At 38.7% G+C, this 16196-nt stretch overlaps 1 protein-coding gene across 2 annotated transcripts in view; it reads left to right on the forward strand.

The window, feature by feature from the left end:
• The window catches only part of IL1RAP (interleukin 1 receptor accessory protein), a 146638-nt gene extending 140679 nt beyond the window's left edge, over nt 1-5959 (forward strand). Inside the window, exons 11-12 of one of the 2 annotated variants that reach the window (XM_033213050.1) lie at nt 4044-4622; nt 4908-5954. In XM_033213050.1, the coding sequence (XP_033068941.1) occupies nt 4044-4622; nt 4908-4909 (581 nt within the window). In that variant the 3' untranslated portion in view covers nt 4910-5954. Of the gene's footprint in view, nt 1-4043 lie in introns of both variants that reach the window. The other variant, XM_033213049.1, reaches the window with a different exon arrangement.
• The last annotated feature ends 10237 nt before the right edge of the window (nt 5960-16196 follow it).

Here is a 16196-nt window from a genome sequence, read left to right on the forward strand (position 1 = left end):
GTATATATGTGTTTATGTGTGTATGTGGATGTGGATGTGGATGTGGATGTGCATGTGCAGAGAGAAAGACCGTCAGAAAGACGGAGACATACGGAGAGACAGAGAAAAAGGAGAGAAAGATTATTTTAAAACAAAGGAAAACAAACTTATTCCTTTTTACTCAACTTGGAACTTAAGTAGCTTACAGGAATCTTTTTCGTCTAATAGGCTTTAATGCAATCCCATGGTAGTTGCTTTGGAAATAGATAAGATAAAAATAATGTCATGACTTCAATTAATTGATGATCATTTGAATCAAAGATGCATTTCTGTCACAAATTTTGAATAAATCAGTGATGAATATTTGGAAACGTATTTTATTTTCAGTTAATAATACCAGTCCATAGTGATAGGAATGCCTTTTTGCTTAAAAAAAAATCCCTGGCCGGGCGCATTGGCTCACGCTGTAATCCCAGCACTTTGGGAGGCAGAGGCGGACGGATCAAGAGGTCAGGAGATCGAGACCATCCTGGTCAACATGGTGAAACCCTGTCTCTACTAAAATACAAAAAATTAACCAGGCATGATGGTGCGTGCCTGTAGTCCCAGCTACTAGGGAGGCTAAGGCAGGGGAATTGCTTGAACCTGGGAGGCAGAGATTGCAGTGAGCTGAGATTGCACCACTGTACTGCAGACTGGTGACAAAGCGAGACTTCAGGAAAAAAAAAAATCCTATTTGTTCATTTTACTGAGCCCCATAACATGCTCAGAATTGGTTAGCTTAGTAAAAATTTTTCTACTGAAGAATTAATTTTCCTCTTACAAACCAGTCCCGAAAGTGTAGGCTTAGGATCAACAGATCGAAGTTCCAAGGAAACAGATTTCTTCTCAGTTAGAAAATAGCTATAAAGCAGAATTCGACACTGATGGAATTCACTATCTTTGGAAATATAGGTCTGCCATTACCAGAGGTATACAAGCAGTTATTTGATAGATTTTTCACTGAGATTTTGTATATGAGTTTTTTGCATTGGATCAGTGGTTTTGAGTCTGAAATTGTTTCCAACCCTGAACATGTTAAGTGACCTACTAGAACATACTGGTGACTCTTTGGAAGATTCAACTTCAGCATTTTGCATATGATCTACCTGGCTGTGATTAACCTTCCTTAAACTCTCAAGATTTTTTTTTTCCATTATATACTGATGTCACTAGCTCTTTAATGCAAGTAAATGCACAGTATGGTATGAGAGACGCATTTAGCAACTAGTCTATGTTATTTCTTTGTTTCTACCCAAGGGATATAAAGTAACCTTAGTAGAGTTAGGAGATGGAGTGTTTTAGTAGTAATTTTAATCTACATCTATTTAAAACTGAACAGACAGAATTTTACACCCTATTACTCTTGTAAATCCACATATTAAGATATTTTAAAGTTAGCATTAATAATTGATACAGACTCAATAAGCATTAGTCCATATTATTTTACTATTGTGTTCACTAGGCATTGAGCAACAATAACTTCATCAAAGTGATTTATGCAATGTGTACTGTGTGCTAGAAATTTACATGTAGGCATCTAATTTGTTTATCAGCCCTATAGGTTTATCATATGCATTTTATAGATGGATGAACTAGGACTCAAAAGATATTAAGATAAAAATAGAGATATATGGAGAAAGCAATATTTGAAACCACATCCATCTTCCAAGTTAAATATTTCCTTTTTTCTATACTTCAAGTTTTAGGAGAGAAAATGAAAGAGACAGGTTTGCTGTTCTTTTATCTACTAATAATTCATTCAGAGGAGAAAAAAAATTACAGTCCTAGTTTTCTTCTAAGTGAACTCCATGGAAATTATGACTTTTACAGGCAAGAGCATTCTTGAGTATTGAAGAGTTCTCAGTCATACAATGTGACTTCAAAGCCAATTTGGTAACACAAAAGAAAACTAATCTCATTATTATATGGCCATACCTCATTTTTTGAGCCAAACAGAACAAACGAGCTAAATTACTACTCCTTCTCCAAGTAAACTTTAGCATTAAAAAATAATAGCTCCTATCTTCAGATATGCAGTTTTGATAATATGGAAGGTATTTTAAAAATATGCCATAAAGTATGCAACTTCCTTTACAGTATCAAGTGAAGATCCTTCAGGATAGCCCAAGACCTTTCTAAGAAGCATCTTCTACATGTGTTCCTCATTGTCTAAAATTCCACCACTCTTATCTGCATTTAGCATTGTCCTCTTTCAAATCTAAACTTTCTTACTTTCTGGATGGAGTACCAATTTAAAAAAAAAGAGCAACAGACTCAAAAGACATGTTTTAAGAAGATCTGGAACACTGTTGTATTTTAAACAACAAGATTCCTATTGGCAAAAACATACATTTTCCTAAGGTGACTATTTTGAAGTGAAACATCATATCACATGCACACACACATTTGCATGAATTCTCTTTGTTGACAAGCTAGCCATGTTGCCTTAAGGTTATTTCACATTTCTCAGGAGCTGGGAGAAGCAGTAGACATCCCACTTTCATATTCTTTGATTTATGAGAGGCAGCCTCACAAGATTCTCAGTAGGACTAGAGGGGACTGAGAAGTTACTAAAACACATGCACATGTGCACACACTCAAAGAATCAATGAAACTAAATGTCTCTAAAACCATTTTTGCACTCTTGGTTAAACCAATCAAAAGTTCTCAAAACTTGAGCACATGTCTCTCCATTTCCCTTCAAATTCATGTTAAATCCACTGATTGAAAAACAAACAAACAAACAAAACAAAAAAAAAAACAACAATAATCTGTAAGAAGCACAGCTCCCTTATTCCCTGTCAAGTTCACAATGACCAATGCAAACTTTCAGTCTGTCTTCAAAGGCTGAAAGTCTCTCCATGACTGTTTCATCCCTGGACCAAAAGCAGAGGTGTTCACCCTCACAGTGTGACTCTGACACATGTTTTCAAAGTTATAAATGGCTAGGATTTACAATTCAATTTTGAATTTTTTTCCTTCAGGATATGGCATGTTCTAAGCTCCTGAATCTCATAGTGAGTTAAGCATTACATTTATTTGAAGAACTTTCCCTTGGAATCTGTCCAAATTCACCTTGATAACATTAGAATTGAATGGTTTGCCAGAAGTCTTAGCTGCTTGACAAATTCTTACCCATTGTCATTGTTTTTGCCCCCTTTAATTCCAGTTCTTCACACACACAGAGAGAGAGAGAAAGAGAAAGAATTTAATTGATAACAAGATAAATACTATGAACCACTACAAACTGGCTGATGTTGTGTCCAAAAATGTTAAGTATCAAAGGGTGTAACTGAGAATCTTAGGAGGTGATAATTCCTGTTGCTCTTTGCTGATCAGACTATGTCAGGAGCATTACGTTCACTCCTGTTCATAATACTACTCTTAGGAGACACATCTATAAACTGAACATTATCCAGAGGAAAATGGTAAACATGCAGAGGAAACGTAAGACCATGCCATTTATGGAATAAGAGAAATATCCTGAAAATATTTAATCTAGACATAAGAAGAAAATACTACAATGGTATAAAAATAGTTGTCAAATATTTTAAACATTTAAAGATTCAAGATCTGACCACCAGATAAAATTTGCAAGGAAGAAGATATCAAAACAAGAAATAATTTGTAAACAGAGCTGAAATGACTTGCTTTTGAGGATGGTTAATATTTTGACGGTAGTTACTTAATTGCCCACCGTGTGTGTGTGTGTGTGTGTGTGTGCACGCGCGCGTGTGTGTGTTTTAAGAAAGACATTCAAGAAGGAGACTACTGCAATGAGGGTTTTGGAGTAGGAGAGAGAGACTGAGCTCAACTACCATACCATCCTTGAAGGTAGTAAATTCTTAGCAACTATTGGTAAGAGTGGTGTAGATTTTTTTGACTGGGTAAATTATTCAGCACTGAGATTCTGTCATCTCAGGTGTTTGTTCACTGCCTGTCCTCTGGATGATGGACAATAACGAACTGAAATATATATAAGTTTTCACTATACATTATCCTATATTTCCATTTTTCTATAGATACAGTGGAAGCAGTTTTTGATTTCATTCAGAGAAGCAGAAGGATGATTGTTGTCCTGAGTCCTGACTATGTGACAGAAAAGAGCATCAGCATGCTGGAGTTTAAACTGGGTGTCATGTGCCAGAACTCCATTGCCACCAAGCTCATTGTGGTTGAGTACCGTCCCCTTGAGCACCCGCACCCCGGCATTCTTCAGCTCAAGGAGTCTGTGTCTTTTGTGAGCTGGAAGGGAGAAAAGTCCAAACATTCTGGCTCTAAATTCTGGAAAGCTTTGCGGTTGGCTCTTCCACTGAGAAGTCTGAGTGCCAGTTCCGGCTGGAATGAGAGCTGCTCTTCCCAGTCTGACATCAGTCTGGACCACGTTCAAAGGAGGAGAAGTCGTTTGAAAGAGCCCCCAGAACTTCAGAGCTCAGAGAGGGTTGCAGGTAGCCCTCCGGGCCCAGGCACAATGTCCAAGCACCGAGGGAAGTCCTCTGCCACCTGCCGCTGTTGTGTCACCTACTGTGAAGGAGAGAATCACCTTAGGAACAAGAGCCGGGCAGAGATTCATAACCAGCCCCAGTGGGAGACGCACCTCTGTAAGCCTGTTCCCCAAGAGTCAGAAACTCAATGGATACAAAATGGCACCAGATTGGAACCCCCTGCTCCCCAGATCTCAGCCCTTGCTCTTCACCATTTCACGGACTTATCCAATAACAATGACTTTTATATCCTATAATTACTGTGTGTGGTGGGTGGTGGCTACCATCTCTACCAACCCTCTGTATGTCATGAACCTGTGGGAAAACCTGACATTTTTATCATCTAATGGACTATCAGATTTCTGTCCCCTTTATTGATTTTTAAAAACTGTTTATTTCTAGGAGACAAAAGACCTGAAGGACCTGAATCCAGAATTATTGCCTCTAATGGCCTCAGAAGAGCACACTCTTCTTGGGCCCAGGAAGGTATGTGAAAGTTGCCTAAAGTCTGATCCTCTATCTTGTCCAATGGTTTAAAACTGAGCTAAGAATTTAAATATGTTTCTTTTCAGTGTGTTGATCAACCTCACGTTATAAGTCAGTCAGGTGTACTTGAGCTATGATACTTACAGGGCATATGCATTCCCAGGGAGCAGCATGGAGAGGAGCTGGTTCTGGTGGAAGCTGTAGGACGGAGCTCAACAGAAAACCTACAGCACATTTTTCCTCAAAGAACCAAGCATACCCACCCAGGGATACGTGATGTTCTCTGTCTCACTGTAAACTAGTGTTCTCTAAACTTCCTAACGTTGTTAGCATCAATAAAATTCTATTTTTACGTCATTTTATTTGTACTAACAAATTTTTACATCTCTCTCACCCTTCTACTTTCTATGATTGCTGTATTCTTATCTGGAGAGTTTTCCATTTCAGGAAATTGAGATTTGGTTTAGGTACCAGAAAAACTAAGGTGCCTTTTTTGTTTCTCTCTGACATGTAATGGGAGAGATGTGGAAAACAACCCAAAGAGAGGGAGAACGTGACTTAAATGAAATGGAAATTTACAAGAATCTCGTATTTTTAGAACTGACAGATGAAAAAATCAGTATTGTTAGGAATGTAGCATAGAGATGGGTGCCTTCTTCCCATTCAGGCTTCTGAGAAGGGATAGTAAATTCAAGTGCCTACAAGGATCAGAAGGTAAGAAAAAAGAGTAAATGTGGCCAGATACCAGCATATTTTACATCCTCTCCATCTAGAACTGATGTGAATAGGGACATAGGCACAGATAGTTATTTCTTCTCTGTCAACATTTTCATAAACTCATAAAAGGCACATGGCATTTGATTTTCAAGTCAGGTAGATCATTGGGCTTCTAAGGCACTGAAGAACACATATTGCTTCAAACGGGTCAGCTTCAGGCCGGGCGTGGTGGCTCACACCTATAATCCCAGCACTTTGGGAGGTCGAGTGGGGGGGATCACTTGAGGTCAGTTGTTCAAGAGCAGCCTGGCCAACACGGTGAAACCCACTCTCTACAAAAATACAAAACTTAGCTTGGCATAATGGCAGGTGCCTGCAATCCCAGCTACTCAGGAGGCTGAGGCAGGAGAACTGCCTGAACCCGGGAGGCGGCGGTTGCAGTGAGCCAAGATTGTGCCACTGCACTCCAGCCTGGGCGACAGAGCAAGGCTCCATCTAAAAACAAAACAAAACAAAACAAAACAAGGCAGCTTCTACTCAGTTCCATTTGATTGTTGCCACTAATAGAGCCCCAATGTTGCCATATTGTCCATTTTTTTCTAGAGAATCTCAAAAATCCAGATTTTTATGTATAATGTCAATTATGGGATGGCTTAAAGTTAAGAAGGAAACAAACAAAAAAAGAGCCAAACAAAATATATCTGTGTGCCATAGTCAGCCTGAGGGCAGCTAGTTTGTAACTTCATAACTAAAGTATTCAGCCAAAGAACATATCTCTAAATGGAATTCAAGTGTCCCTGGTAACACCGGAACTGAAAGACACAGATTGGCTCTAAGGACATAGTGAAGCATGTTTATGCTCTCCTCAAATGGAAGACATCTGGGCTGTTACAGTTGAGCTGATCTGACCCAACCCTCCATTAGAAAAGAAAAAGCTAGAAAATAGGGTGCCTTCCATTTACGCTTTAGAGGCTTCTTGCCTTTTACTGTCAGAAAATAAGAAGCACGAAGTCTGCTACTCCTGAGCAGAACCAGAAGAGCAAGAGACCACACTTTATATGAGAAGTCACCTGTAACATGTTAGCTGTGGCTGTTAGTGAGCTGTGGCCCAGTGAGTGTCAGTGACTTCCAGTCAGTGACAGTGAATGGGCAGTGGAGAAAGAAAGAAAGCAGGTTCATCTCACTACCCCTCTTGAAAAGGTTCTCAGAAGATCCTTTCTCTGTTGAAACAAACAAACAAAAAAAAACTAGAAGATTCCTACTCCAAAGATGGGGGAGCGAGGGTCCTCTAGAGTCAATGTGACTCACAATGAAACTTGTAATTAGAAAATGGCAGGCCAAGGCCGGGCGCGGTGGCTCAAGCCTGTAATCCCAGCACTTTGGGAGGCCGAGACGGGCGGATCACGAGGTCAGGAGATCGAGACCATCCTGGCTAACACGGTGAAACCCCGTCTCTACTAAAAAATACAAAAAAAAAACTAGCCGGGCGAGGTGGCGGGCGCCTGTAGTCCCAGCTACTCGGGAGGCTGAGGCAGGAGAATGTCGTGAACCCGGAAGGCGGAGCTTGCAGTGAGCTGAGATCCGGCCACTGCACTCCAGCCCGGGCGACAGAGCGAGACTCCGTCTCAAAAAAAGAAAAAAAAAAAAAAAAGAGAAAATAAAGAAAATGGCAGGCCACACTAACTACATATGTAGCAGAAAATGACTTAGCACAACCCAAAGGCCTTGTCCTCTATTATATCCCTTCTCGTAAAGAGTAATCCATCCTTGATGTATATTCAAGGACCTTCACTTGGAAGACAGATAGCAGTTTCTCTCCAAATCTGTTAATAACGGGTAATGTAAGTGGCTCCAAAGCTCCAGGAGGGAGGATTCTCGGATCCACTATTAGTGTTATTCCTTATTGACACAGCATCTCAAATTGTAAAATATCTTTGAAAAAAAATGAGAAATTAAATTTTTCATTTATAAATTATTTTCTTTTTTAGTGAAGAAAAATGAAAGAACTAATGGCAGAGGCATGGAAAATTAAACGTGAGCTCATATTATATGAGTAGCTAGATCATTTTGGTGCTCTCAGAACTACATTTTGGCAAGTATCAATTTCCTTGGACAATATAAGTGTAGTGGAAGCAGTAAAAGTCTTAGGTTTCAGCATTAGTTTTACAAGGGTCAGAAAGGTAATGGACTATACTTCTACTGTGTGGAGAAAGGCTAAGAGGTTATATTATTATTTCTTGACCTGACATGCCACAGTTGAATGTGATATTCTGTTCCATACATTTCAATGAGGCAAATTATAATAAGAAAGACATTTTTTTCATGGGCCATGCATATCCATAATAGAAATAACAGGATTGTAGGGTAAATGGATATCTCATTGCATAAGAAATTGTCTACTTAGTTGCATGAGTTTTAAGTCAAGTAGAGATGGATGTGAGTCCTATTTCTCTCCTATCTGTTTGAGCATGGTCTCTCTGAGCCTTTAGCTAGCCCTTACTAGCTAAAATAAAGATACTATTATTAACCTCGTTGGATGTTGAGGGCATTAAATGATATATTATACATTTACTTTATATGCCTCACCTTTTAAAAACTCTTATAAAATGTCTAAAAGCAGTATAGAACAGGAGCATATTATCCAGGTTAAGTGACTTTCCTAGTGACACTCAGCCAATTATCAACAGGGTTGGGTCTCCAACCGAGACTCTGACACTTGATCCAGTGACAATTCTAGAACCACACATGTAAGATTGAAGGGGAAGTAATTCTGTTACAAAGCTACCTCAATGGAATTATTTAACCTGGGCCATAAAACATTCAAGTAAAAAAAGCAGTTAATGTAAAACCCACACACAGCTAATTAAATGTTATATTAAGGGTCTGATATATCATCTGACCTTGTTGTAGTATAATTTTACATGGCTTCATTTTTAAATATTATAAACTTTCTTAAAGCATTTGAAAGATAGAATTTTTAAAACATCCTCTAGACTCTATGATAATGCTATTTTTTTTTTCCTTCAAAACACATTATTTGTATTTTTCTTGGTGGAAAATAAAAATACATTCCCAATTTACCTTGAAAAACAAATTTTTTTTGGCAGTTATGATAAAAACTGAATTTCAGAGTTACCTTCTTCTATAACTATTAAGAACTCTAGAAACAATGTATTCACTCCCAGATTGAAGATTTGAAGTGGTTGGGAAAACTAACGTTTTGGTTCAGAAAAAGTCATGAATAATAAACTGAACTATTCATAAAGATATGCACAGAAGGATAAGCAATTTATGTGGCATTGGTTTAAAACTTTAGTGCATCTAAGAGTAACTTGAGGGACATGTTACAATGAAGGTCCCAAGGCAGGCCCTTCCCCAGAGAGACCAGTTCATTAGGTGCTGGACATTGTCTAGAAGTCTGTTTTTTTATATTGTGCTCTTGATAATTAAATAAGGCATTTCATGGGTCAATGTTGGAAAACTACTACCTATGAGAATTCTTTCAAACTCCATATTTTCTGTATTATTGTTCAGGTTGTAAGGGAAAAGAGCCTCAATTAGGAGCTTGCCCAAGCCTTCTTGAAGTGTATTCCTTAATGTATCCATGTTGGAACCATTTGGGGCTCATATTAAAATGCATGTTTCTTGACTCCATCCAAGATTAACTAAATGAGGATCTCTGATGTAGGGTGGATCTGCACGCGGAATAACTTTCCCAGGTGATTCTAATGCAAAAAGAAAAAAAAAAGAACCATTAATTTTTATCTCTCTTTAACTCCTCTTTTACCCTTGTAGGCTCTGATTTTCTCCAGCCAAGGACTACAAATCATCTTAACAAGGTGTTTGCAGGCAATAGATGAAAATGTAGGACATGTTTAGCCCTTGAAGTTGCCTCAGCACAAGGAAACAGTTGAATAGATGATTAGTAAAATGTATTTATTATATATGAAATATCAATCAGTGACATTTGGAACCTGGTGGGATTGCTGTAGTCATCATATGTATTAATCAGAATAAGATCTGCTATGTCATGCTAACAAAGAACCCCAGTATTTCAGTAGCTTCATATAACAAGACTTATTTTTTGTTTATGCTACATGTCCAGCATAGGAGCTTACATTTTTTTGTTTTAGACAGAATCTTGCTCTGTCGCCAGGCTGGAGTGCAGTGGTGCGATCTCAGCTCACTGCAACCTCCACCTCCCAGATTCAAGTGATTCTCCCGCCTCAATCTCCTGAGTATCTGGGCTACAGGTGTGCATCACCATGCCCAGCTAAATTTTTGTATTTTCAGTAGAGATGGGGTTTCACCATGTTGGCCAGGATGGTCTCGATCTCTTGACCTCATGATCTGCCTGACTCAGCCTCCCAAAGTGCTGGGATTACAGGCGTGAGCCACCACGCCCAGCCCAGAGCTTACATTTTTTATGCTTTGCCATCTGAAATGTGTGGCTTCCTGTTGTGCTAGGCTTCAGCTGAAATATGACACTCATTACTTTCACTTACAATTCATTAGCCAGAACTAGCTCTGAGGTCCTGCTTTAATCATAAAAAAGGACAGAAAATGTAGTTTTCCTATGCCTCGAAAGAGAAAAATGAAATGAACTTGGTGAATACATACCATCATCTTTGTCTACAAACGTGATGAGAATAACATATTTCGGAAGCCTGAAGAGGCAAGAAATCTTCAAACTGAGATATGTCACATACTTTGATAATGAAAAAAAAAGAACTTTGCTACCAGCACTCAACCTGAGTTTGCCAAGGTATCAAGATAAAACAGCATGCAGAAAAGTACACCTTGTTTGTAAGTGTTCCCCAAACAAAAGTTGTTGAAGGAATGCATAATAATAATCACGGCTTCTGGCTAAGAGAAAGCATGCTTAAAAATTTGAAAGTTACTGTATTTGGTTACCTTCCATTCAGTAGCTTTAGTTAGTTCCCTAAGAATGTGATGCTCAAATGATCTGTAAATGAGCTATTTCATTTTGGATATCAAAGGAGCCTCAGAAGAAGTGAAGATATTTAGAACACAGCAGAGCATGTAACAACAGTCATTAGAAAGCATCCCTTGATCCATTTATCTGAAGAGCTAAATAGGAGATTCAAAATGAATGTGCTAAAGCTCAAATGAAGGAAGAGACAAAACTGGTGTGAGTATTACGAAGTCTGTGGTATCTGTGCACCTGCTCTCTCTACCTTTGGATTCCCTCTGATTGTATTAAAGTTTTAAATTTTTATATGACTTCTCTAATGTGTATGGAATCATTTGATCATGAAAAAAGTCTCTCTTTGGTTTGGCAAAGATTAGCGCTTAATGAATCTTGGTCTATGTTACTAAGTTATAATGTTGAACCAAAAAAACTATTATTTCTTAGTGTAGCAAGGAGATAACTGACACACTCAAAATCCCTTAGAAAGTAATTCACAAAGTTTTTTTCTTGAACAGTTTAATCATTTCAAAATATTTAAATAAAAAAATGACTCTTTGAAATTAGCTCATGGGAAGAAAGAAGATTCAAACTAAACTTTGAAATCAGATCATGAGCTGTTTTTAACTTAACTCACCCAGGTAATGGGAATTTTAATACTTCATTGCTTTATTTTTTAAAAAAGAAAAAATTTATGTATATTTGACTCAAAGACATATATAACATATTAATTTTCTATTGTCAAAAACTGTATCACATGCTTGCAATTCATTTATCATTCAGCATTGTGTTTTGAAATACCTTGGGCAAGTGGTTCTTAACTAGAATTGAATATCATCTTTTTTTTTTTTTTGAGGCGGAGTCTCGCTCTGTTGCCCGGACTGGAGTGCAGTGGCCGGATCTCAGCTCACTGCAAGCTCCGCCTCCCGGGTTTACGCCATTCTCCTGCCTCAGCCTCCCAAGTAGCTGGGACTACAGGCGCCCGCCATCTCGCCCGGCTAGTTTTTGTATTTTTTTTAGTAGAGACGGGGTTTCACCGTGTTAGCCAGGATGGTCTCGATCTCCTGACCTCGTGATCCGCCCGTCTCGGCCTCCCAAAGTGCTGGGATTACAGGCTTGAGCCACCGCGCCCGGCCGAATATCATCTTTTAAAAAATTACACATACCTAGGATCCATCTCAATCTACTAAATCTCCCATATTGATCTAGATATGTGCTCTGATATAGGAGAACTGTCTTAAGTTTGCATATGTTTCAATCAGAAATAAATGATGTTATATAATAAATACATATTTAAAAGGTAAAAGAACTCCTAATATTGTAAATAATCATTTTCTTAATATACAAAACTTAAAACTCATTGTCAAATACTGGAATTGAATCATTTCTTTTCATATCTTATTATGAAATTACATAAAATACGAGAACACAAAATAAAGATAATAAAATGAGAGAAAGAATCAGTGTAGAGAATGAATTGGGTAGCCAAAGGAGGCCAGAACTCTAGTATTTATGACATCCATATCATCAGTCGTCTTAAACAGGACAAAGTGTTTATGATGAAATGGTTTTGGGCAAAGACAAATGACTTCTAAGAACAGCCAAAAGGGAAAAGGGCTGGATGTGGTGGCTCACGCCTGTAATCCCAGCACTTTGGGAGGCCGAGGTGGGAACATCATCTGAGGTCAGGAGTTCAAGACCAGCCTGGCCAACATGGAGAAACACCATCTCTACCAAAAATACAAAACTTAGCTAGGCGTGGTGGTGGGTGCTTGTAATCCCAGCTACTCAGGAGGCTGAGGCAGGAGAATCGCTTGAACCTGTGAAGCGGAGGTTGCACTGAGCCGAGATTGCGCCATTGCACTCCAGCTTGGGTGACAAGAGCAAAACTCCGTCTCAAAAAAAAAAAAGAAAAAGAAAAGAAAAAAAGGGAGAATAGAAAAATATTCTTCACTCATTTCCAAATATCAGTAATGTAAAAGGGAAGCAAGATGTGTAAAAACTTTCTAATATCAGGCCATTATAGCTATAATGTGCAGTGAGTGTCAGGGAATAAAGTTGGTGATTTCTATTGTGTTCTTGATATATTAAATTGGAGTCAGAAGATATGAATTGGAATACTAGTTGTACTAACTGTGTGACTTTCAATAGCACACTTTCGCTCTCAAGTTCTCAGTTTCCTCATATATAAAATGGGAATCATAGAATATCTACCTCATTGGATTGTCGTAAGGGTAAAATTGTATCATAAATGTTAATCTCAAAAAACATGTAAAACACATGCTTGGCAGTGGTATTATTTTTGTTGTTAGTTGCTTATTATAAGAGAAATGTGGAGGAAATGAAGAGATCTAAGAGAAATTCCTTAACCTGTTAAATGCTGGAGAACTTTTCAGAGCACATGGTCCAATCTTTCGTACCTAAAAACTTTAGGTACGAAAGATTTAGTACAGTTTCATATCACTCTAAGGGGTGGAGACTACAAAAAAAATCATAGTCCTGAAAAAGTCAGAAGTATGCAAAGGGCTGTATTTATTCCACATTGCTGTTAATAAATTGTCCTATAGAAGCTTAAAACAGCAGATATTTATTACCTCACAGTGTATACAGGTCAGAAATTTGAGAGAGGCTTAGCTGGATGGTTCTTGCTCAGTTACTAACTGAAGAGACTGTCAAATTGTTGGTCAGGGCTGTGGTCATCTGACAGCTCCACTTCCAAGGGCAGGTACATGGAAGCTGGTAGGAAGTCTCAGTTTCTTGCCATATGAACCTCCCTATTGGGATGCTTTAGTATCCACATAACACATCACTTGGCTTACCCCAGAGCAAGTGACCCAAGAAGACAAGGCCAAAATGCTTTTTACGACCTAGCCTCAAAAGTGATATATTATTACTTCTGCAGTATTCTATTTGTTAGAAATGATTCTCTAAGTCCAACCCCTTTTCAAGAGCTGGGGAATTCAGCTCCACCTCTTGGATGGAGAAATATCAAAGAATGTGTTAACATATTTTAAAGTCACTGCAGTAACATATACAAATATTTTCTTTCCAGTTGAATAAATTGAGGTCCAGAAAAGTGGACCTGGCCCTTACCCTTCCTTACTTCATCCTTAACAGGGTCATCAACTGCCTGCAGTGGTGCCACAACTCAAATGAGAGCTGTCTCGTTCTGGTTAGGTCTTTTCTTTTGCCTGTTGAAAAACTACAGAATGGGGGAAGTTACATACTTGTAATATTCTGGCATTCCTCTCTTTCTCTCAATTTCTCTCTCCTTTGCTCTGCTCTAGATAAAAGTCAGTCTCTGGAACTGGAGAAGGATAGGGTGGTTGGGGTTTGTTAGCTATGTTCTTGGTCTGGAGTCTGGGTACTGAAATATCACTTTTATCCTGAGCTCATCTCTAGAGAGATTGAAAATGGGTTTACTCTAAAAAGCAGCCACTGCAAAAGTAAGCATGAGCTTTCAAAGAAAGGTAATTGCTTTCTCTGAAGAAAAAAAAATACAGATTCTTGTCTTAGCTCTGAACTGAAATGGTTATATATTAATAACCAAGTCATTTCTCCTCTCTGTACGTCAGGCTTTAGAGTACCCCAAATGGATGGAGTTGCACTAGGAATTCTGTAGGATGTTATAATTCTATATATTTTTAACTTACTGAGTAATGCTTAAATAACTTCCTTCCCTCTCCATATACACATACACACAGCACCAGGGTCTAGTTATGTTGGGAAGAATATTTAAAAGGCGAGAGGCTTCTGAAAGGAATCATAAATACCCTTGTCTGTTAGACCTAGTTCCCATTAACATGCATTTCTTACTTGTAAAGCTAGATAGCTAACTTCTGTTTTTCCTTATCTGTTTTCTGTCACTCTCTGAGACCAGTAACTCTGAGAAAATACATTAAGTTTACAGGAGATCTATGCATAGTTGAACTCTGGTGCTTCTAATTTTTCTGAACCAGTTTGAATCTCAAGGTCCAAGGTAACTAGTTTGTAAATGAAAATGAAAAGAAATGTTACCTTTTGTCTTCTGAACAGCTTTATGCTGTTCTCTTACTCATACAAACCATAGCAAGCTTCTCTTTGTGATATATGTCCATATATTTCATTATACTAAAAATAAATAAATAAATAAAGGCTGGTTTTGAAATTGCATAGTGTATAAACACTAACATCTCAGGAGTTAAGAAACCTGAGTTCTAATCCAAACTATAATTCCTTTATTATGGGACCTCAAGCAAGGCATATGACATAATTATCCATCAATACAATTCAAGGATCTCTACGTGAGTTTCCACGTCTGGTATTCTAGAAGTCTGTGTTAAAATAGTGAAGTTTCTGGCCGGGTGCGGTGGCTCAAGCCTGTAATCCTAGCACTTTGGGAGGCCGAGACGGGTGGATCACGAGGTCAGGAGATCGAGACCATCCTGGCTAATACGGTGAAACTCCGTCTCTACTAAAAAAAAAATACAAAAAACTAGCCGGGCGAGGTGGCAGCGCCTGTGGTCCCAGCTGCTCGGGAGGCTGAGGCAGGAGAATGGCGGGAACCCGGGAGGCGGAGCTTGCAGTGAGCTGAGATCTGGCCACTGCACTCCAGCCTGGGCGACAGAGCGAGACTCCATCTCAAAAATAAATAAATAAATAAATAAAATAGTGAAGTTTCTGTGTGTATCAAGGCGCAATCCATGACCCCTTTCAGGTAGTGCAAAATCAGATATCTAAAGAGTCTGATGTTCCCTGTAAGTGCATAACATGCTAGTTGAGTTGCACAAAATCAAACCAAATCTCAGAGTTGCTCCAGCTTTTCCACTCTTCCTGGTCAATTGCTTCTTCAAAAGGTCACAGTTTTTCCCCCACTTCTCCCCAAGAATCCCAAGAATATAAGCTACGTGTACATGACCACTCTGTTTGTAGAAAATGCCAAGGACTTACGGTCCACGCGCTTTGCCAAAGTTCCTTCTGCTTGGAATGTCTGTTCCTTTTCCCTCCACATAAGAACTTTTACAATGATTCAAGTTCAACCCAAATGTTTTTAAACTCTTCCAACGTTTCCCAGGCAGAATTAGATGTTTCTTACCCTTGTGTTATTCCTAATACCTCTGGTGTTGAGTTATAAATTGCTACACACCTGTTTTACCTGCTGTTCTGTAAACTCCCCTGAAGAAATATTATTTATTGAATCTCTAATCTGAGCACTTAGCATAGTGATTAGTACGTGGCGATTTTTCTATTAATGTTTTGTTAACTAAATTAATTGTCATGGCTACTCTCATCAGGAACTAAGTAATAAAACCTTGCATCTTGCTTTGTTTCCTCTCCCCTCTATCACAGATGTAATGTTTTATTAAAGGCACCATTTTAGTCTTTTGCTCATTACTGTATGAAATGAATTTCAGTATTGGAATCCAGAGGCTTCTAACACCACATCCAGCACCACTAAATTTGGCCCTTGGCATTACTTCAGGACAGATGGTCTGTGGCGGAGTAGGGGTGAAAAGAACCCCAGCTGTGCCGTCCCTGACCTGGCTGCTACCCTCACATTAAGGACTCACATCCCTGCT

This window comes from Trachypithecus francoisi, unplaced genomic scaffold (genome assembly GCF_009764315.1).
Source record: "Trachypithecus francoisi isolate TF-2019V2 unplaced genomic scaffold, Tfra_2.0 Lachesis_group0, whole genome shotgun sequence".
NCBI lineage: Eukaryota > Metazoa > Chordata > Mammalia > Primates > Cercopithecidae > Trachypithecus > Trachypithecus francoisi.